Source organism: Sinocyclocheilus grahami, unplaced genomic scaffold (assembly GCF_001515645.1).
Source record: "Sinocyclocheilus grahami isolate Dianchi unplaced genomic scaffold, SAMN03320097.WGS_v1.1 scaffold164.1, whole genome shotgun sequence".
NCBI lineage: Eukaryota > Metazoa > Chordata > Actinopteri > Cypriniformes > Cyprinidae > Sinocyclocheilus > Sinocyclocheilus grahami.
This window is the reverse complement of record NW_015505343.1, coordinates 1215222-1237333: the sequence shown is the minus strand read 5'-3', so window position 1 is coordinate 1237333 and position 22112 is coordinate 1215222. Positions and strand designations below refer to the sequence as shown.

Below are 22112 nucleotides of genomic sequence, written 5' to 3'. Positions count from 1 at the left end.
AGTTATTTTTCTTTTCTTTTCTTTTCCCAAATTGCTTAATTTTTTTTTCAACATTGCACAGTGGTAAAATATTTCATGTTGGGAAGCGGAAATATGAACATCTGCAAAACAAAAGCTTTTTTTTTTTTAGTTTGGATCACTGCAGATCCTTTTAACATTTGGTGAGAAAAATCGCAAAATACCTAAATAGTTATTCATTTCCCAATTGCACAAGTCATTAAATATTAATGCTGCGCATTCACTTTTGTAACAATTCATAATTAAAAACAAACTTTAAAAGGTTGGTTTAAGTGCTGTTTAACCATTTAGATGGCCAGTCGCGCATGGACTGTGCAGCAGTGCAAAAGCACACACAGGAGTGAGCTGCTGTGGGACATTGAGAAACGGTTTTAAAGGTCTTTCGGTTTGCTAACCTGGACATCTTTGTAGGGAGAACAAAGCAATCTTCTGAAAGACAAATTGGTATCTTCTGAACAACAGTTCGGAGACAGCCTAATATGGTAGGCAACACTAACCTAAATTCTTTGGTGTTGAGTAAAAAAACCAATGCACTATTTTGTAAAATGCATGTGTATACATGGTCCTCTGATATGCTAGTCATCTCTGCCTTCCCCTCAAACCTCCCTGTTTATTTTTAACAATCTCATTTGTTAGACTCATGCTATGTAGGTACGTCTGTTCTGAAGTGCTTCTAGTCTTTCTCTATAAACATATTTGTATATGTGGCTACGCTGATCGAAATGTTGATATAGTGCAAAACTGTAAACGTTTTAACGTCTCATTTTATAAGATAACAAAAAATGTACAGAAATCTAAACAAAATAACACTATTAACAGAATAATTAGAATAATAATATAGAGAAATGTTTGGTTCCAGCAGCCCGTCAAACTTCTTTCAAGTATCTCTCAACAACACACACGAACAGACATGCACACAAACGTACACGAATACTCCCGTAGGCACACTGTACATACATGAACGCAGTTTTGTACACGGACACACACATCGAACATATATGTAAAACATACGTACAAGGTATAAAAAGTCAACAAACTAGCTAACGCTAGTTTTTTTTTTACGTTTGTAAAAGTAAATAGTTAAGAGACCAAACAACACCTCAATGAAAAATATATCATAATACTTGACAAGTTGCATAGTTTTGAGATTTTCTTTTTCAGGCACCTCATCTACATCATCTCTCTTCCCGCAGTGCACGTCTGCGCTGCAAAGTAGGCCGCATAAATACTCTCTGACCTTGCTCCCTTTGCTTTGTAACAAAAATATATTATATTTCTTTTCTCTTTTGAAAGTGCCACAGAGATTACTCTGAGTTACAGATACCCATTGTAACATGATACCCATCGGATTCTAAGGTGACCACGCACAAGCGGTCGAGGGAAAGAGAGGCCTGTCTACGTGAGAGTTTGTCTTGAGGCAGTGAGATAAAGACAGAGGAGCTCTCCTCTCCTCTCTCTGCATCTCTTCTTTTTCATTCATTTTGGGGCTGCAGTCTTCGCCCCTACCACCCAACCTTGTCTCTCCCTTCCTACCATTCCTCTTCCCAAAGCGGAATTACGAGCAGCCGCATTCTTCTACAATCATGTTCTGGATGTCCTTTTTGACGATTTTTTGCTCCTCGTTGTAGTAGAGCATGGACATGGCCCGCAGACGAGTCGGCACGCAACAGGACTTGATGTTGGTGAAGGGACTATACCCTCGCATGCGGTAGTGGTTGATGACCGTGGAGTGGAAGGACAGCGAGTTTCCGGTGATGCTGGCCACATGGCTGGGACAGTCGCCCTCGCAGTAGTTGGCGTGATACCCCGAGGGAGCGATGATCCAGTCATTCCAGCCGATGTCTTTGAAGTTTACGTAAAATTGGCGTTTGCAGCAGACGCGTACCTTGCCGTCACACTCCAGGCCTCTTTTGCGACGTCTCCTTTGGGACAGATCGTCCATCTGTCGCACCACAGCCATGAGGAACGGCCGGTGGGATTGCTCACGCTCGCCACCCCCTGGAGTCACGAGCACCAGCGTAGCTCGAGCATCAGCGCACAATGGGCAGGAGACACGCAGACTCAGCGTGCTTTCCCCGTTCTGCAACAACGCCTGCAGGCTGGCCGAAACGGGAAACATATGCCAGCCACTGCGCCGCGTGTCCACAGATTTTTCTGCCAGAACCTTTTCCCCCGTACTTTGCTGCAGGAGCAGTCGGATGGTGACGTTAGCTCGGGTGCGGTTGCCCTTTGGCAGTCGAAGAAAGAGCCAGACGTTGGCTTGCTCCACTAGAGACATTTCACCGCCTTCCTTGGAGATGAGAAAGTTGACAAACCCTGGAGCTTGACCTGAGAGACAGGAAGAGAAGGAAACATCAGAGATTAGTCAAATGAGCTGATATTTTGTTATCGTACTTGTATTTCACTTTAGCCTGAGGCTCTAGTTGACTTTGGAGACGGTGTGCCCGCCACATCAGAGCTGACGCTGGGAGTGGTGGCATCGGTGGAACACTTTAGCTTTGTGCCAGCAGTGACCAGTTTTTCAAGGTTTCCGCAAAACAATCTTCTTCTGTTTAGTACGACTATTAATAAATGGCATAGATGTATGCAGTCATGCATCCTTTTCCTGCACGTCAAATCAGTGAATCAGCTGTTCCTACACGCACAATTGCAAGCAAACAATCCCTCCCGCTTGGTTCTTCCTGCACCACCTTGGAATTGAAATAATTGAGGGTTTAAAACCAACTTCATCACCTCTCCAGGTAGTTAACTGAGCAATTAAGAATCTGCTAGCCTAGTAACACATAATGGCCATGACAACATACAGCATACAGCTGGAAGCAGTGATGTGGCATGTGGCTTGCTGTCTCACTGGATTGTAAAAGACTGTTCCCTTTGGCTTTGATTCCCACAGTGTTATAGACAGAGGCAAGGCCTCTGGAAAATCTCAGTTCATGGATCATTTGGGTACTTCTAAACAAATCCTCTCCATTTACTGACTCAACTGGTTTTTAAGCCACTAAACCCTTGTTGGGACAGTATTTTTGGCTGTTCTCATTGACTGTTGCTTACTTATACTGTAGCTGAGTTCTTGTTAAACTGGCCACCTAGTTGAAGGCTTGGCATACAAGTCCTGTATGTCATTGCTAATAGTAAGAAGCCTCTTACAACAAGTATTAAGCAATATACTAATCTATCATGTACCACAACATATTTACAGGGTTACGACGTAATAACAACGTCATTGATCTACAAGTGTGTATGTGTGCGAGAGCGTATTTAAGTATCCCTGGCCTAAACCCATCTGTCCAAACACAAGTGAGCTGCACAAATGCAGTCTAAAAATAATGCCCCCCCCCCCATTAGTGGCTAACACATTGTTTCCCTTTTAATCTGCACCCAGTGAAAGAATTGAGTATCGTTAGCATTTGCTTTGCTGGGTAAACCCTTCAACTGCCCCTCCAGAGCAGAGGCCCAGGCCCAAGAAGAAAGATCACCACTGGAGCTTTGCAACTCCGCAAGCTTCTGAATATATTTGCTGGAGAGCAAAGAGAAATTTTGAAATTTGAAGAGAAGGACTAAAGAGCCATGCGGTAATCCCTCAACAATAAACACCAATTTAACCGCAAGGGCACAGTTTGCACAGCTGTCCTGCACACAAAGATGGAGAATAACATTTACACATTCCTCCCCTCCCCCTTTCCGTGTCTTCAAAAGGGGCGGGTGGCTGTAGTATAGAATCACCTGGGAACTTAAGTATGTCTGTGGGGGGGAGGGGGGGGTGTCCACTCCTCTTTAAACATGGCTTTAGTTAATGTGTTCTATAATCCCGTTTTCTATCTGGTTTACCTTAGGGGGAATCAGCCTCTTTCATCTCCTTGTTGGCCTCCTGTCATTGTATGGCTTGCAATGCCCCAGTGCTTGAAGCTCAAAGAATGCTTTTGCAGTAAAGAAGTCCGCAACCTGAAAGGTTGTTGAAACACGCCTCTTTGGATGGAGTTTGTTTGTACTCTTCCTAGTTAACTCTTATAGAATGCACTATTTATCTTTGACTAATTTGTTGACAATGCTGATTAAAGGCAACAGGTTTTCCGTGCAGATCACATATGCTAGTTCAAAGAACATAGTGCTAACAGGTGCTTAATGGATCAGGTGGAATGAGGCATCCGTTCATTGATGTATATTCCCTAGGTCTTGCTGACAACTCAGCAATGGCTAGTTCTTACATCAAACACCATAAGGGAAGGACGCTAGGTACTAACATGAAAACACTTTCTGGATCCCTTCAGGAATGAAAGATTCTTGACCGATTTTCTTCTTTGACCTAACAACATATTAAATTAGAAATAAAAGTCTGAAGGTGAAAATATGACTCTTTTAATGGTGTGTGGGAGTGAATGATATGAGTTCCTCGCCTGTTATGCAACATATTTCAAACACAGTCCCGTCAGCAGCGAGGATGGATTTCACAGACTAAACTCTTGCGCTAGAGCATACTGTGAGCCGTAGTATCATGTGGTATTCATATATTTCAAACAATAATCAATTATCATCTGGATAACGATCACTTGCTACTCTAATGCATTATAAAGCAGATCCAAATCAGATACTAAACCCAATAAAAATGCAGCCGAGGAACTATACAACAGAGATCTACACTGCGATCATAAAACACATTATAATGTCGCTGAACAGACCAGAAAACCACTAGAATGTTGCTGCAATGGCATTCATGGCCTTTTCTACATCCCAGCATGAGAAGCAAACAAACAAAAAGTGCAATTAAACCTCATTTCCCAACCATAACACTGTAGAGTCTTGTATACATTCTCCGGCGAGTGTCACTAACACCGGCGAGCCACTTCACGATACCACACCTTGCGCCGTAAAGGCCAAGCATGCTTGTAATGTTCTTCCCCAAACTGCCTTGTTCCCTCTTTATCTGGTCCTCATCACCCACAGGCATTTCAGGCACCAACAGCAGGCCTGATTTACTGCTCCCATCTAAGTCAGGCACCCCATCCAGCGGCAAAGAATCACCAGCTTCAGACAGCCCCTGCAGGCCAGCGCAGCTCCCAGGGAACCAGGAGGGTAACGAGGAGAGTTACTGCTGCCTCCCCCTACTAACCTTTGGTAAGAATCCACAGAACATGGCTCAAGGCCATGCTGCATAACTGAAGGACGGGCACTTTCAAGACTGCGATTTAACAAAACACGAGGGACAATCTATATGGATAGTTGCAATTCATATCTTACTTATCAGATTGATTTTTCAGGATTCAAGGTTGGATGTAGGTTTGAGATGCTCGCTACTCTTCTATCAAGCTCACATCTGCAAGTAATAACCCACTCTCATGAACAGGTTTGGATGATGCATCAGCTGTCAAAGTAATAAATGAGCATAGTTGGCATGATGCTGCAGCATCCTTTCTTCACTATAGTACTGTACCTTGAAGCCAAGAAAGCTTTAAGTAGCATATTACAAAATGTCACGAGCAGCGAAGTATCCTGCAACCTGAGAAACCCATTTGACCACACTAATGCTAAGGGATCCTCGGCTAACAAGGAGGCTTTTTAATGTGGTCTGTGTTTAAAGGCGATACTTTGCGGCTTTGTAATATGTAAGGTTTAGCATGCTGACAGTGTAGCCCCAAAATAAGATACTTACTATTTTATTTATATTGCCTTTAAATAGTAATTCTTCGTATTATTTTGCAAGATCTTGAAGGAAGTCAGATTCTCTTTTCTGCAAAGAAATCAGTGTTTGATCTAGAAAAAAATAACTGTTTGCACATGAAAAATTGGGACATCTTCTTTCCCTTGCTGTAACCATTTCTGGAGGGAGTGATTATAGGGCTTTCCCTGTGATAAATTGCTTTGCAAGTAAGAGGAGATCAAAACGAGGAAACAAAGTAAATATTGAGTCATTGTTTCAGAACATGTCAAGCTTTGCATATGCAACCTGCACGCCTGATTGACATCAGAAAGGCCAAACACTGAACGCCCACACACATTCACAGCATCCACAGTGATATCATCAATGCGCCTTCTGTTTGAAGTTTCTGCACATGGCTTCAGTGGAATTCAATGACAAAGAATAGTGAACATGGTACATACTATTTATAAGTCTCTGCATTTGTTAAATCTTTATCTTTGGTTTGGAAGCAAAGGCTATCCATTTTGCAACTTTTAATGGAAAATAAACTTTTGCAGAAGGTTTGGCCACATTTTATGAATGACCTCTGGTGCACTCTCAAGGTTTAGCAGTAATAGTGACATGTCAAGGAAAGAGCAAATTCTTTACATATGGTTGCTTTAAAAAGCACTTGTTAGTGTTTTTAATAGTTAAAATCTTTGTTATTTCTTACCCTTAGCTACTGCCTGAAAGTCTGCAGACTAAAGTTATTCATTATTTGCAGTCATGCTAACATACACAAACACTGATTGCTCATGCCTTCAGGCTACACATTTAAACTGAGAGTAATCAGTCTTACCATGTAGCGTTCATTCAGCCATAATGCTGCATGTTAGAGATAATTTAAACAAGTATGTCCTACAATATATGCAGTATGCCTCAGGTTCTGCGGTCCTTGTATCTGCCAAATGATATCTTCATCAATGTGATTTCTGAACCTAATCAGCACACAATTTAAGAGAACAACAGACATGCAAAGAAAACTGATATCTATAAACAACCATTAAATAGCTTTAATTTTAATAAACCTTCTGAATTATTGAAAATAAAATCAGCCTATGATCATTCATGAATAGTGGCCTACTAAATGCTGTTACTTCATATACTTATATTCCATGGCTTTATAAGATATGTGTATGTCTACCTGTATGTGTGGCAATTATGAGAACATATTCTTGGACAAGCTTCCAGACAGATAGTGTATGCAGAAGTCTGAGACTTACATCATACACATAATTACAGTTGTCTAAACAACCCAGTTAATGCAACATTACAGTGATGCAGTGCAGCAACATGTGTCTTAAAAACCAAACCAGTATGAAATAAGCACCATGCACAACTATGCATTACAGTATTTAGAAATTCAATCTAATTACAGTTATGTCTCTGCTTTTGATGCCAAAGCCAAAAAATATCATATGGTGCCACATTGCAGTCTAAATGATGCTTGAACAGCAACATTGGAATTGGCCCAACTAGGAGCCTCAATAAACTTTCAAGGGCCGCAAAATGTTATAATTGTATTATTTGCATCCAGACGCGAGAATGGAAGTCGAGCGGGAATTCTCACGAGGCACGAGCTCGGGTAAGAAACAGTTATCGCGAGGTTTCTGTGCGACAACACTGCGATGGTTTGGCGGAAGCAGGTGATGGATGCTTTTGCACGCTTATGATTGCCTTTCATTTGTAACAAAAGCCCGTAAGTGAACATAAGGGGAGATGATGTATGTATTTTGGTTTGGATTTGGTTTGTCAGATTTGATTATGAATCGTGTTTAAAAAATTATCACCTGACAGAAAGTATTGCAGTCTCAAACTATAATTTCAATAATGCAAACACTCCACCCACTGCTTATTATAAAAATAAGACCATCAAACAACTTATTTTGTACTATTTACAGCCTTGAATTTAGTCCAATTCGCTAAGATGAGTGATGGAGCCAGACATCATTGAAAAGTCTGATTGCTGTCCAGAGAAATTGAGCTATGATGTACCATGTGCTTGGTTTGTGCCCTTACTGGTCATAATTTGACATTTTGCAATGTGAGCAGTTGAATGAAAGCTTGTAATCCTGATTTATTCATTCAGCCTGAGGGACAGTTCATCTCCCCCCCAGTCGTTATCAAATACCCATTGAGAACCAATATATGTGTCTGAGGTTGAGGGGATAAATACTTGCACTAACAATCCACGTGATAAAAGTTTGATATAGATTTGATTATTAACGGATTTCCTTCTGTGTCTCATAACTAGGTTTTTGTCATCACTTAAGCATGAGCTGAATTTGTTTTGTAATGTGACTTGCTTTAGTCTCGGCACCAAAAGATTATCAGGGAATGGTTCTCATAAACAGGGTTCTCATGGTCATGAGAAACCTGGAAAAATTTGTGCATTTTAAATTTCCAGATGTGGAAGATTTTAAAAAGTCATGGAAATTTCTGCAGCGAATGAAAATGTTCACTTTTTTTGCTATTTGTGAATGCATCTGTATAAAATGATTTTGAAAACACTTTTGCAGTAGTCATGAATGACTCAGGGAAGAAAAAAAGTGGTGGGGGAAAAAACGTGTGGGGAATCCTGCATATTGTAGTATATTTCATTAGTTCCAGTGAGTGGATTATTTCATGTGACATCTTGTCTTAAAGGATTTATTTTCTTACTCTACTTTACGTCACATCTCTTGTATACTTATTATTCCATTTTAAAAATGCATAATTCATTTTTACTCCTATAATGTCATTCTAAATATTAATTCTCTCCACAAGGCCGCAGTGTTACAGTCTCTGTTCCCTAAAATCATGAAACATTCATCTTTCAGACAAGCAATCCAATTGCTCTTTTTGCTGCTTTTTAGGTCTGACACATCTGTTGAGAGCTCCTGCAGCACGCCACAGCTCTGTGTCACTCATGACCCGTTTGAGCTGCATGACTCGGAGAAGAACCCAATCTCTCCTCACATCATGGGCTTGACAGCACCTTTGAACAGCTCTCATTGCTGCCGACAAAGCTTTTTCAACTGCCTTTGAAACCCAACACAAAGGCAGTAACTGAACAGCCTTCTTTTCCCTCTTATAATACGGAGAAGTCCTTTTTTATTCCTATGCGTTATGATTTTTTTATCTCTCTCTCAGCCCTCTTCAGTCACATAGGGAAGCTACATAGGTGACTGTCAGTCCCCAAGGAAGTGCTCCTGTGCAGAGCTTACGGCTAGAAGCCTGGGGGGCCCTAGCAGATAATTACCGATTCTCTAAACCAGCAGGAGGTTTGCAGGAACCTTGAGAGAGGGGGAGCGAATTGCCGCAGCTTATTTCTAACTGCTCTGACTTTGTGCGGTGGCAACAGGTTTCCCTGAACTCCTCAGACTTAAGTTGAACAGCTTTATTAACCCACCCCTCCGGTTTCATCCCTCGAGGGAAGACCGAACGATTTACTTTAAAGTATTTAAGGACTAAGCTCATTCTCTAGACATTTGTTAGAAATTTGGACTCACCGGCTTCAGCAAACGTAATGATCTCTGTCTGTTCTGCCTGTTCGGTGTCCTGACGGCTGCTGGCCTCATCCTCAATCAGGACACTGCCGTCCTTGGCCACCCGTCCCACGTGAACCTTGCGAATGGCATTGAGGAGCGCAGCTCGAGGCACCGGGTGTGTGATGTTGGGGCGCTCTTGCAGGTGCAGCATGTTAAGTATGTGTCTCTTCACTGCCTCAACCACGTCTTGCTGGGCTCCCTCGTCCTCACCCTCTCCTTTTCGAAGCCGCGCCAGGGCACAGGAGGGACAGTCCGTGGCTGCCTGTTCGGATGTTGCCAGGCTCCCTTTGGTGACCATGGCACTGAGGGAGCAGGTCTGGATGAGCAGCAGGAAGATCCCACTCAGAACAGGGGACATCCTTAAATGAAAAGTATCAGTTGCTGAAGAGAGCTGGAGGGTGTTTGTACCAGGTTGCAAAATGAACAACTTACTTTGAAAGTTCCTTTCAAAGTAAGATAAGAACTGTCCTGTCTGCCTGTGGATGAGCTCAATCTGACCAAAATTTGAGAGGAGAAAAATGTAATCCTTGCTGGTAAGTTGTGAGAAGAGATGCTGGTCGGAATAGATCTGTCAGTGGCTTTCTCCCTCTCCAGGTCCTTGGGAAGTTTGTATAGGATCGGCCGTCGGCTTCTGGATGTGACCCAGGGAAGCAGTGTGCTCGTAAGAGGTCTGGGACTGCTCACTGTGCAGGAGTTGAATGGTTTTGTAGAAGTGGGCTGGACTCTCTCACTGGCTCTAGCTCCCCTGTCTCTCTCTGTTTCTACTTCTACTCCTCTCTCTTACAGAGTAATTATACTTCCCTCGCTCCCTCCCCTCTTTCTTTCTCCCTCCCTCTCTTTACGTTTCCTTTTTTTTTTTTTTATTGTTCTATTTGTAGGGCAGAGCAACTTTCCCTCTAACGGGTTTACGGTGCACGTAGTAGAATTTGCTTGACAGACATGACAAGTGTGATTAGCTATTAAGTGACTAAGTTCATTCATTTGTAAGTTTTCACAGGCTTGCTGTTTTTAAGTGCAAGACACTTCTGTATTATGAACCCTCTAAAACATGATTGCATTTCACAAAATTCAAGTCTGGCAAATTGTCAAACTGAATTATTGTAGTAGTACTCGAGAGTTTTACGGTGACACAGCAGTTCCTCATAAATGTATTAGTCAATTCTGGTCAACTGGAGATTACCAGTGGTAATTTTCAGAGAACTTCAGTTTTCTTCTCATTTAAACAGTTCCCTTGAAGAAAGAACGTCTTGACGTCACTTTGAAGCAGTGCGCGTTAAGTACTCCACGCTTCCCTTTACTGCTACAACATGCAACACATGTTGTGCGCAGATTCACCAGGAAGTGCCCGGAAGGCTAACTTCCTGTTTAATTGACCAAGGACAGATGTCTGGGATTCTTAGTGAGACAGACAGCTGGGGTTGTGACATCATCAAAGGCTGCGTCGAGGGCATGTGTGGGTCGTTTGTCTGCATATCAGCCAAAACATGCATGAGGGATCCCGCAGTCATACGAGTCACAATGTGCCGTGGGTTACGTAGACATTTTTTACCATATAAGACATGCTGATGTGCTAATTCGGGATTACTCAAAGTTCTGATTCAGGAGACCCCCCTTCGTCAGTGATGCTGACTGAAGTCAGTGTCTAAAGTCTGCCTTGAGAGAGTCAGCCTTTGGTTTTGTAATATAAGAATGTCTGGGGCATAGTGAATCAAGGGGTCTATTTGTGTTTAGTATTTTTTTCTGCCTTTATCCTAGTTATTAAATGATATCATTTCACACCAATATTTTAGAGTTGTTTTTGAGTTGTATGCCGTATTTGTATGTATGTTTAATAACTTGATTTGGATAACAGGTTAAGGTATTCTTTTCTCTGTATCACATTTCTATCACTTTAACATGTAACATATCACTGTAAGGAGTCCCTCTTGTGGTCAAACTTGCGCATTGCAGAGAGTCAAGAAATGTGTCCCCCACCCCCACCCCCCCACCCCCATGGAGTACAGGGCTGAGTATTAATTCACATTATTTGATATTGAAAGTTTGAGTATTATTTTGCATATTACAGTCTCTCTCTTATTTTTTGGTGAATTCTCATGTAATAAATAATTCACATTTGGCCCCAAGTATCCTTGAAGTCATTATACTGATGATACCATCCAAATAATTAATATACTGTTAGTTTTTCTATATGGGATATGCAACATCTTTTCAGTGGTTTACTGCTTGCCTTGGTTTGAAGTAAAAAAAAAAATTCTACTCTTCATTTCTAGAAATGTCAGAACCTTTAAAATCTTAACTGCTGGAAAACTGAAAAAGACTGGATGATTCTAAATATGGTTGTTGTTTTGTTGTTAATACTGTTTCCCCTTTACATGGTTTAGACCGAGACCTGTGGACTAACTGGAAAAGAGAATTAAACCGTTATATCATAATAATCATGGCTTGTGTTGTGACGGCAGAGAAGAGGAAATCTGGAAGTCGCTGCTGTGTAATACCATCAAATCATGACCGCACTGAATTCTCACACGATGCTTGCGAAATCTGACGTTATGTTTTTGTGGTCTGAGGAGGCCAAAATTATCAGTTGTTGTAATGACTGTGGTGGTTCCTTTTTCAGTTTTTGATTTTCTGAAATGCTTTACAGTTTGAATTTGAGCTAGTTATTCACATAGGGAATGGAGAACAGATAGAGCAAGACAACTTTTCTTTCTTCAGGCACTGAATGTTTGTGTGGAGACTAGCTTTTTATTAGGGTTGTTAAAATGAGCCATTGCAGTCTCTGCCTCATACCTGAGACAGGAGAGCTGTTACTGCTTTAGTACAGCACTTCAGCAAGCAACACACTTGCAATGACCTCGTGTATACTCTGTATCACATGACAGTAAACACCTAGAACTTGCCGACTTGTTGAATATACAAAGTAGGAGATAAATATATCAGTGAAATATATCAATTCCACGCAGTCCTATTGTAGCAATTACATTTTGCAAGTACTGTCTAAGGAAACGTTTCTTAACTTTAGCTGTTCATGTCTAAATGTCTCGCGGCGGGACAGTCTGGATGATTTGGGTCACCAGTAGGTGATGGATTGCCTTCCTCCATCTCTGTCTTCTCATCAGGGGACACATAACGGAGAGAGGGATGAGAGTCTGGTGACACGGGGGTTACGTGATTCCTCACCGTCACGGCAGGGTGACAACGTCCCATTAAAACGTGAATGGAGAACAGGGAGAGGAAGGAGCAGGGAAAATGTATTTTCAACCCTAGAGAAAGCGATGGACTGAATGACTAAATCTTTCTCCAGATGTGAGCGTCTCCAGGATTCAAAACTTTCTATCGCACACTGTTTCTGTTGCTGTCTATCCCTTCCAGGATTTGGGGTTAAAGAGAGGCTGTAGGTCAGCCTGTCTGGGCCATGCGCTATCTGAAACCGGAATCGACTCTGCCTCCCTGTGTGAGTTTCATTGGAGACCACAGGGAAAATCTCCAAGTCATGAGGTCAGATAGGCTAACGACGATTACCCTAGTGTCTCTGCTGTTGGAGAAGTGCAAAGATGGGAAACGAGAGCCAAAACATTCCAGCGCAATCTGCGTAACCATTGCATTCGTCATGCTCATTATGCTGCATTCTCCCATGTGGCCTGTATATCAGCCTATACTGTACTCAGAGGCACATGGCCCAAACTTTTGAATTCATCTACAGTAAATTAAATGCCATCATTAAAGGTGAAGTGTGTGATTTCTATGCACTTTTACATTTTTTTTAAATTATGGCTTATAAAATGTTTCCCAAATTCTATTGGTTGGACAGACAGATCCAAACACACACCATTGGTTGAGCTGTGTCAAGCTGGTTGGGGAGCTAAAACAAAAACAAAAAAATAAGCAATGTTTTGGAAACATCTGCCATTGGTTGGCCAGATATATAGCGCTATGCTATTTGTTAAACAAATCACCGTAAGGACCAAGATGTTCATGATATTGCCAGTGAAATTGCAATTGCATATATATATATATATATATATATATATATTTTTTTTTTTTTCTGATGTCATCAATCCCTCATGTATTTCAACACCTCCAAGCACCTGCCATATCATTTTGTTTCTCACTTAATGTAATTGCAACACCTCACCATTCTGGCTTTTTCCCTCACAATTCACAGTTTATATCTCACAATTCTGGCTTTGTAACTCACAATTGCAAGTTTTTTTTATCAGAATTGTGAAATGGAAACTCGCAAAAATGTTATTCAGTTTTATGTTATTCAATTTTTATTCAGTGGCAGAAACAAGATGTAACACACATTTGCATAATCACAATTCTGAGAAAAAGTCAGAATTGTGAAATGGAAACTCGCTATTGCGAGAAAAAGTCACCATTGTGAGAAGTCACGATTAACTTGAATTGAATTGATTGAATTTTTTTTATTCAGTGGCAGAAACAAGCTTCCAGATGCTTCACTGAAAAACAAGTTACATTAAGGAAGTGAATTAGGTTGTGAATGCTGTTTTAGCTTTCTTTGATTTATTCATAGAGAATAAACCATTCTGCACCCTAACCACCCATGGCTCTTTCATTCCTCTGTTTAAGCATAACATCTGTTGTAGACTTAGCTGAAACTTGGAAGTGAACATGGAAAACAGTAAGTATTCTGGTATGTAATATTTACTCTGACTGTGGGAAGAGGTGTTTGTTTTGAGGTGCCCCCCCCCCGCCCCCCGCCCCGAGATTAGAGCTATACATGATAGAGCTACCAAGCCAACATCTCCAAAATGTTATTACAGTAGATGCATCAGATGGATTGTGTATGCTAGAAGCATCTGTGAACCATCACTGATAATATCACATCCAATGGCTTTGTAAAGCATTGCATAAGTGGGAATGTAACTTGCACAGTGCAGGTATTTTGTATGTAACGCTCCTTATATTCAGCCATGGCAGAATCTCCCACCATGCTTTATTGCAACAGTATATTTAAGCCTCTTGGGTGTTCTGGTTGTTTTATATGCAAACAAGACATTATTAATGTATGTTCGCTATGCAGTCATTCGTCAAGCACCCCACAACCCACCTTACCTGAAAAGACATTTGCTTTCTCAACAGCCCAGAGTGTTTTGAAATGTAGAGCTTTGTCTAATGTGAATCTGGCTTTCTTCACTGGCAGCTTTTCAAGTTGGACCAACCCCACCTAGCCAAAAAACATATTTATTAATAATGTGCTATGTATTTATGCTGGACCAATTGTCTTTGGTAGGTTTGTAATTAATTTAGTGTAATGTTTTAGTTGATGCGCTCAATGACATACAGGGCCAAAGGAAAAAAAAGTCAGCCTTCTGTTGAAATAATTATGGTTTTATATTTATTAGCAGGCAATGTTGACGATTAAATGAAGCATATTCAGCTCTGAATTAAAAAGTCTCATGGGACCTGTGTGTTGGCGCACTGAATGAGAGGTGAAAATGTAATTCATAGCGTGTGCAGTTAAGTGTTCACCAAATAAAAAGTCATTCTGAGCTGAAATTTGATACTTTTTTTGTTTATAGGAATTGCAACCAATAGTGTGTTGTGTGTATATTCTTGTGGCATTGTATATGCCCGTAGGACCTAAGTGTGACATGCAAAGATACAGTGTTAGCATGACACTTTGTGAGGTTTATTTCAAGATCTTGATGCATTTTAATCAGTTCAATCTGTTGTTAAGCAATGATATGCCTATTTCCATATTTTATGTGTTTCATTTGTGTTAAATGTATTATGGTTCACAGTTGTAACTTGTCTGCACTGTCCTCAAGCCCTTAAAAGGATAGTTCACCCAAAAATGAAAATTTGCTGTTAATTTATGGACCTTCAGGCCATTCAAGATGTAGGCGACTTTTTTTCTTCAGTAATACAGATTTTTAGTTGAAATCATGGTACTTGGTGATTCATAAAATGCTAGTCAGTGGCTACTGGCACTTTGAGAGTAAAAAAAAAACATATACAAGCAAAACAAAATGAATTCCTGTCTCCTGATGATACAACGAGGTCTTATGAAGCGAAACGATCGGTCTGTGCAAGAAAAAACATTATTTACAACATTATTACCTGTAATCCAAGGCCTCAGGCAAACAGTCCAGAGTGATGTACGGTTCACGAACACATTTTCTTTTGAAAGATTGTTTCTTGCACAGACCGCTCGTTTCACTTTAAAGGGGTCATATGATGCGATTTCAAGTTTTCCTTTCTCTTTGGAGTGTTACAAGCTGATTGTGCATAGATAAGATCCCTGAAGTTGCAAAGACTAAAGTCTCAAACCCAGAGAGATATTCTTTATCAAAGTTAAGACTCTGCCACGCCCCCCTAAAACGGCTCGTTCTAACACGCCCCCACATATCTACCTCACTATGTGGAAATATTTGCATAATGCCGCCCAAATGTTCACGCACAGAAAGAAGCCGTGGTTTCAGTAACCGCAGTTAGTGTTGAAGCAGCATGTCAGGGAGACGCTGTGTGTTTCTAGGCGAAAGCAAAAGCATTTTATTTGGCCTTCCGAAAGTAGATGCATTTAGGAATCTTTAAGATGACTTACAACAGAACAGCAATGCATTTTATGGATGACCGTTTCGTGAAACTTGGAGAGGAGGAAATTCTGACTCTGCTATGACAATCTGGCGCTTCTGAATCAGCTACTGTTTTGTTATTAGTTTAAGTATTTGCTATTGACTGTTCAAATGCGGAGTTTTGCGCATCGTGTGTGTATGTGCGCGAGCAAGTGAGAGAGAGAGAGCGAGAGAGAGAGAGAGAGAGAGAGAGAGAGGGGGTCACATCACAGTGGAGTCAGCTGTCTTAACCGTGGCTTGTGTACTGCAAACACATATTCATCACTGTGTCTGTCACTCTGTTCCCCTTTCGGGCTCGGTCTTTACATTTATTTTGAAAGATGAAGCTCGCGATTATGGTAAGGGGCGTTACATTTCCGACGAGCACTTGCGGTGTTCGGCCAATCACAATGCACTGGGTCAGCTGGCCAATCAGAGCAGACTGCGCTTGTCGGAAGGAGGGACTTTGTAGAAAACGAAGCGTTCGAGAGAGGCGGGGCATAGAGGACCTACAATAATGTACAGTATTTGAAAAATAATGTGTTTTTTGAACATTAAAGCATGTCAACATATTCTGTTACACCAAATACACAAAATAATGCTCTTTAAAAAAGCATCATATGACCCCTTTAAGACCTCAATATATCATCAGGAGGCATGGGTATTAATTTTGTCTTTTTGACTCAAGTACCGATAGCTGGTGGCTTGCATTTTGTGAATCAACAAGGACCATGCTTTTAAGCTAAAAATGAAAATTCTTGTACTGATGAAAAAAGTCACCTACACCTGAGAATGAGTAGATTAACAGCAAATTATCATTTTTGGGTGAACTATCCATTTAATTTCACCTTGTACTGTTTTGTTTGCTGTGAATGTTTCTTTTTGCACTGTTTTCTGTATGTGTAAACCATAGTATATGTTTTGTCAACCTGGTCTCATAAAAATATGTACCTCTGGGTACTTTTCTGCAACACATGCACGTTTTGCCACAGTTTCAAAGAGAAATGTCCACTGAGTGGTGCTAAAACACGGGTTCAATACGTGAACCCTGGCACGTTTTTATTACGTTGATATAGGTATGTATTGCTGTGTTTTTATTACGTTACTTCAGTTACGTATTGCGGTGGTCCAGAATTCAAATATCAGGGGACTGTCGCTAAAAGTTAATGCTCCATTGTGTTGGAAATATGCCCTACACCAAACCCAACCCTAAACATACCCGATAGTGTTAACAAATGCAAAACTGATATAGGCCTAAAAACACATTTATTGATGCAACCGTGCCATTTGAACTTCCTTAAATGCAGATTTGAACTGTTTTGTTTAACTGTAGTTACACGGGATTCGAACTGGAGCTCCTCACCTCTTAAGTACGTCTCCGTAATCCGCGAGCTACCGAACAAACCAACTTCTATGAAAACCCATAGATATGAAGCTGGATATGTGTGATGCTAACATTTAAAAGCATCAGTTTTCAATTCTCCCAGCATATTAAAATTGTTTTGAAGTCATAACATAATATTTTTCAAGTAATTGTGCGAAAAATACGCTTTATTGATCAAAACACTGTAAATTTGTGTGAAAAGGAGTAAAAGGGGTTGGAGTTTTACTGCCTCTAGTGTTCATTTCTTTTGGAAACTGCATATGTACTTATTGGTACGTATTTCGCATCTCGCGAAAAAGTGCCCCCAGGTTCGTTTTTGCCGTGAGACCAGGTAGGTTTTTGTAAAGTATTTATGTAAAGTGTACATATTTTGATACCATTTATATATGCAGCAGCACCATAGTCCAGTGAGCCGCAATATTTTGTTCCTTTATATGTCTCCCCACACATATGACACAGGGCATGTTCTATAGTTAGAACACCTTTTTTTGTATTATGCAAGCGTGTTTTTTTTTTCAGTTAGTAGCTCAATTAAAAAAAAATAAAATGCAAAGTAAAAATATGAATCAAATAATATCATCAATTATCATTGTCGGCCCCGAAGTTCCATATCGGTGCCTCTGCAATCATCAACTTTGAATGAAGTGCCAAGCTGCAAAGGAACATATTAGGGATATCGACATAAGTTAGTACGATGATATAAGTTCCAATTGTGCAGTCTGGTTATTCAGGGATCAGAAACAGCTGCTTCTCAGCCGGCTCTGGGAGTGTAGTCTTCCTTTATACACGCAATAATATGTGGGGAATAAGATGACGTTAGCCTAGATGGGAAACTTCCCTAGCAGTTCTGGCGCTTTCAACTGTGGTTACTTAGACATAGTCTCAGAACAATTGAAGAGGTAATAGGAGGGAGAGGGTGTGGGTGTGTAGACAAGATGGTGATTGGAAAAGGGCGGTGGATCTGCTTGACAGCGCGTATCCGGCTGTGGCACTCATAGTTCTGCTGCATATATCGTCATTACAAAGTTTGTTTGTGATAACTTGCGCAATGCTTTTTAGGACCCAGATGACTGTTCTTTCATAACATCTCAGGCCCGAATTGGAAAATAAATACATACATACATGTTATACATTTCGATGTGTTAAAACCTTGTTTAGACCGTAAGCAAAAATCCGAGTTTGTGGTATATCCTACTTCAGTTTTTGCAAACCCATTCCAACCCACACTCTTAGGTGGTTTGAAATTCGATTAAAGTCAGATGTTTGGAAATGTGTCTTAGTCAATAGTCCGCTCTGATTTCAAGTAGTTCTTTGTCGTTCGGGACATGTCGTGCCTATAAATGAAAATTGAATGAACAAGCAACACGTGAATGTTTCTTCAGCTTTTATGTTAAAATTTTCCTTAGCATGACAAAGCAGTCAGCGATTTTATTCCAAAAATGATTAATTTCCACCACAGGATGTAAAAATACAAGGTATCATTTGAAATGTGACGGGAATTTTCATGAATTTAATATATACAGGTATATATATATATATATATATATATATATATATATATGAATAAAACAAAAAAAATCTGCAATGTATGTATATACACTGTTGGACATTGTTAATGTAAATTAAATTAAACAAACGGTAACACTTTATTTTGATCCACTGTAGACATTCTGCTAACTGTAAGTAACTTTGCAACTAGTAATTAGTGCTTAAAGGGTTTGTTCAGCCAAAACTGAAAATTCTGTCATTAATTACTCACCCACCTCATGTCGTTCCAAACCCGGAAGACCTTCGTTCATCTTTGAAACACAAATTAAGATATTTTTGATGAATTCTGAGAGCTATCTGTCCCTCCATAGACAGCAACGCAACTGCAATGTTCCCAGGTCCAGAAACATAGCAAGGACATCGTTAGACTAGTCCACGTGACATCAGTGGTTCAGTTCAGAATGACATGAGGGTGAGTAATTAATGACATTTTTGGGTGAACTAACCCTTTAACACTTTATTTTGATGGTTCCCCAGCAGACGTTCCACTGACGATTAGTCATTTTTCAAGTACGTTAACCTATTCTACTAACCCTAATCTAACAGTATACTAATACACTAATTAGAGATAGTTGACATGCAGTTGCAAATTAATGTGAGTTAGCTGACATGTTGCAAAGTTACTTATAGTTAGAATGTATAACGTTGTACTTTAGTATAACATTACTAAAGTGTAACCAAACAGAATAGTGTTTTAAGAGAGTTTATCTGACAAAACCACGCACACACTGAATGCATGAAAGTCTTATGACATAGTTTCCTTCATTACTACCGACTTGCTCCTACATTCTTGATATTGAATACACTATCTGAACAAAAGGATCCGATTTCATTTCTTGCAAATTGTCAGTATGGACAGCCAGTCCAAAAGACTGAATTTGAAAAACAAATACATTTTTAGCAGTGTGAACAAAGCCTAAACTAACTTCAGCCCAATACGTTCATTATTCTTCAAAAAAAATGTGACGTCAGCTTTCCTTAGCACTGAACCACACAGTAGTTTTGCCGGTGACAGTCGACTAAATTCACTTTCTATGAGAAACCACAGCTGGACCGTTGGCTCATTCTCACTTCCGGCAGTCCAGACACACTCTGAGGTGAGACACATGACTGCTGAACTGATTCATTGATCAGCTGAATCACTGACCCACGGCCCACAGGTTGGAAATTATCAGGGGCTGATGGGGTTTTGTTGGTCGCTGAGTCATGACCGGGGTAAACAAAGAAGTATAGCTCCTGTATGAGTCTGAAAGTGCTGGCTGCGCCTCCACTCTCTGCTTTAATGGTTATAAAGTGAAGAATGTGTTTCGGGGTCCTTTTGTGTTTCTCTTTCATTTTTAATTGGACCAGTGTGTGAGTGTGAGGATTGATATGCTGAGTGCTTGCAGAAATTCCCCTCGCCTCATTTTGGCAGGCAGATACGTATGATGTGAAACAATATTTGGCCGACAGGGTTGGTGCATGAAGAACATGGAGTCTTTTCTTCTTTTCTCAAGCTTTTCTTTTTTTGTTTTCCACCTCTACTCTCACAATATGGAAAGAAAAAAAATAGAATAAAATCCATCCACCGCATTTTGTTAACTACTAATTTATCATTCTCTTGTTACTTGGCTGTATATAAGTGATAATTCCTGTGGTGTTCCATCTTCTGTTGACATAATATGAAAAACATCCTCTTGGTCTGAGAATGGAAAACTAAGCTTATTGTTCAATTTTCCACAAATAAGGATAGATTGTTCTTTTAAGTCTGACTAAATTGGCAGTGAATGGACACTTGTGGGTAAAGAAATCGTTCATTCAATTTGCTCATGTTGCTCCAAACCTGCAAGACTTTCTTTCTTCTGTGGAATGCAAAAAAAGAAAGAAAAAAAATAGAGAGAGATTTTTCTCTGTTTATATTTAGTTAATCTGGGACAGTACATATTAATAATAAATAAAAAGCAAATGTAAAATGTGCTTCATCTGTAGTCGAGTCCCAGTAAAGGTTGATTGGGGGGGAGGGTCAATACATAAATACAATTATTTTTAATTTGATGTTTAACACTAAAATCCCAATACATTTTTATTTGACCAAATGTTGCATTTTTTTAGAGAAACCACAATTACTTTTCATATTTTTTTAAACTCCGGTGGGAGTCTACTCCAGTCATTTTATCTCAGTGTTTATTTTATTATTTGAAACACTGAGATTCATTATTTTCATCTGGCTATATAAGCGGGCATTACGCTGTAGGATCCTCAGGTTACTTCGACTGAAGCGACAGCTGAGTCATGCAGCTACATAGCACGGCAAAGTATGCAGTACTCGTTCCGTATCTCAGGGAACCGAGGTTACGTTAGCAACTGAGTACGTTCCCTATCGATACTTCACTCGTACTACGTCTGCTAAGACGCTATGGGTAACCAGTTCAATCCCACCATGCTATACTAGAGGAACGGCTAATACTTGAATTTGCCTTAAGCACCCAAGGGGGCCCAGAGGGACCAAGTGTTTTGCAGGGAAGCCCTGGAGGAGGCAATAGGGCCAAACTCACAGAGGTTGGCCATCCTTGAATAATCGTCCCAAGATAATTTATTACAGCCTCGGAACTCAGTGAGGGCCAAGAGCGTACAGAAAGAAGGCAAACGCCTAAACACTGGTTTGTTATATGACAAGAGTGAGCCCATTAAGGCAGACAGGACCCGGGCCTGTAAGGCCGGGACATCCCGATTATAGAACCTGGTAAATGTGGACGGCGAGGCCCAGCTGGCGCAAATCAAAGCGTAAATAAACGCAGAAATGTATCTGTATGGTGCGGCTGACACAGACAAGTAGAACAGTATTGCAGCGGAAGGAGCGGCGAATCAGCCGAGCAAAGAGGTCGCTGGTTCAGCTTGATCCGCTGCGAGGCATTTCCACAGCAAACAGGCTTCAAGTCTCGTAGATCAGCGAAGATCGTCGCCGCTGAAGGAGAATTAATCTGAGAATCCTACGGCGGAATGTATATAGCCAGATGGCCCCACCCATTCTGACAGGCTCTGACAGGCTTCGTCACCAATGGTTCGTTTTTTTATTCACTACACGAACCAATGGCTTTGCAGTTACACTGCGTTATTGAAAAAGGCTTCAGTCATAGGAGAAAAAGGAGTTCCCTTTCATGGGAACTTCGAACTGCGTCCTCTAGGGGTCGCTATGGGGAACGCCTCGTCGTGACTCGTATCTGAAGCATACATTGAAAAAACACCAACTCGTTGGCCGGCGACAGCCATGACGTCACTACCGGTGCGACTACAGTATAAATCGGTGCCGGGAGCTACACATCGTTCACTTCTTCGTCTGAAGCTTGCGTCCGCAGCATGGCAAGAAACCTAGAGGACGCAGTGTCTCGTTCCCTACT

At 40.7% G+C, this 22112-nt stretch overlaps 1 protein-coding gene across 1 annotated transcript; it reads right to left on the bottom strand.

Annotated features, from left to right (window-relative positions):
• Nucleotides 1-157: 157 nt before the first annotated feature.
• LOC107593113 (inhibin beta A chain-like) lies at nt 158-9968 on the bottom strand. The gene is made up of 2 exons (XM_016282711.1): nt 9184-9968; nt 158-2346 (listed from the first exon to the last, which is right to left on the bottom strand). Exons 1-2 carry the CDS (start codon nt 9578-9580, stop codon nt 1574-1576), a joined length of 1170 nt encoding a protein of 389 aa, XP_016138197.1. The 5' UTR covers nt 9581-9968; the 3' UTR covers nt 158-1573.
• Between the last annotated feature and the right edge of the window lie 12144 nt (nt 9969-22112).

Coding starts and splice junctions, on each gene's coding strand:
- LOC107593113 (XM_016282711.1), bottom strand. CDS start 9,580: ATGTCCCCTGTTCTGAGTGGGATCTTCCTGCTGCTCATCCAGACCTGC. Junction 2,347..9,183: donor CATTACGTTTGCTGAAGCCG/GTGAGTCCAAAT, acceptor CCTGTCTCTCAG/GTCAAGCTCCAGGGTTTGTC.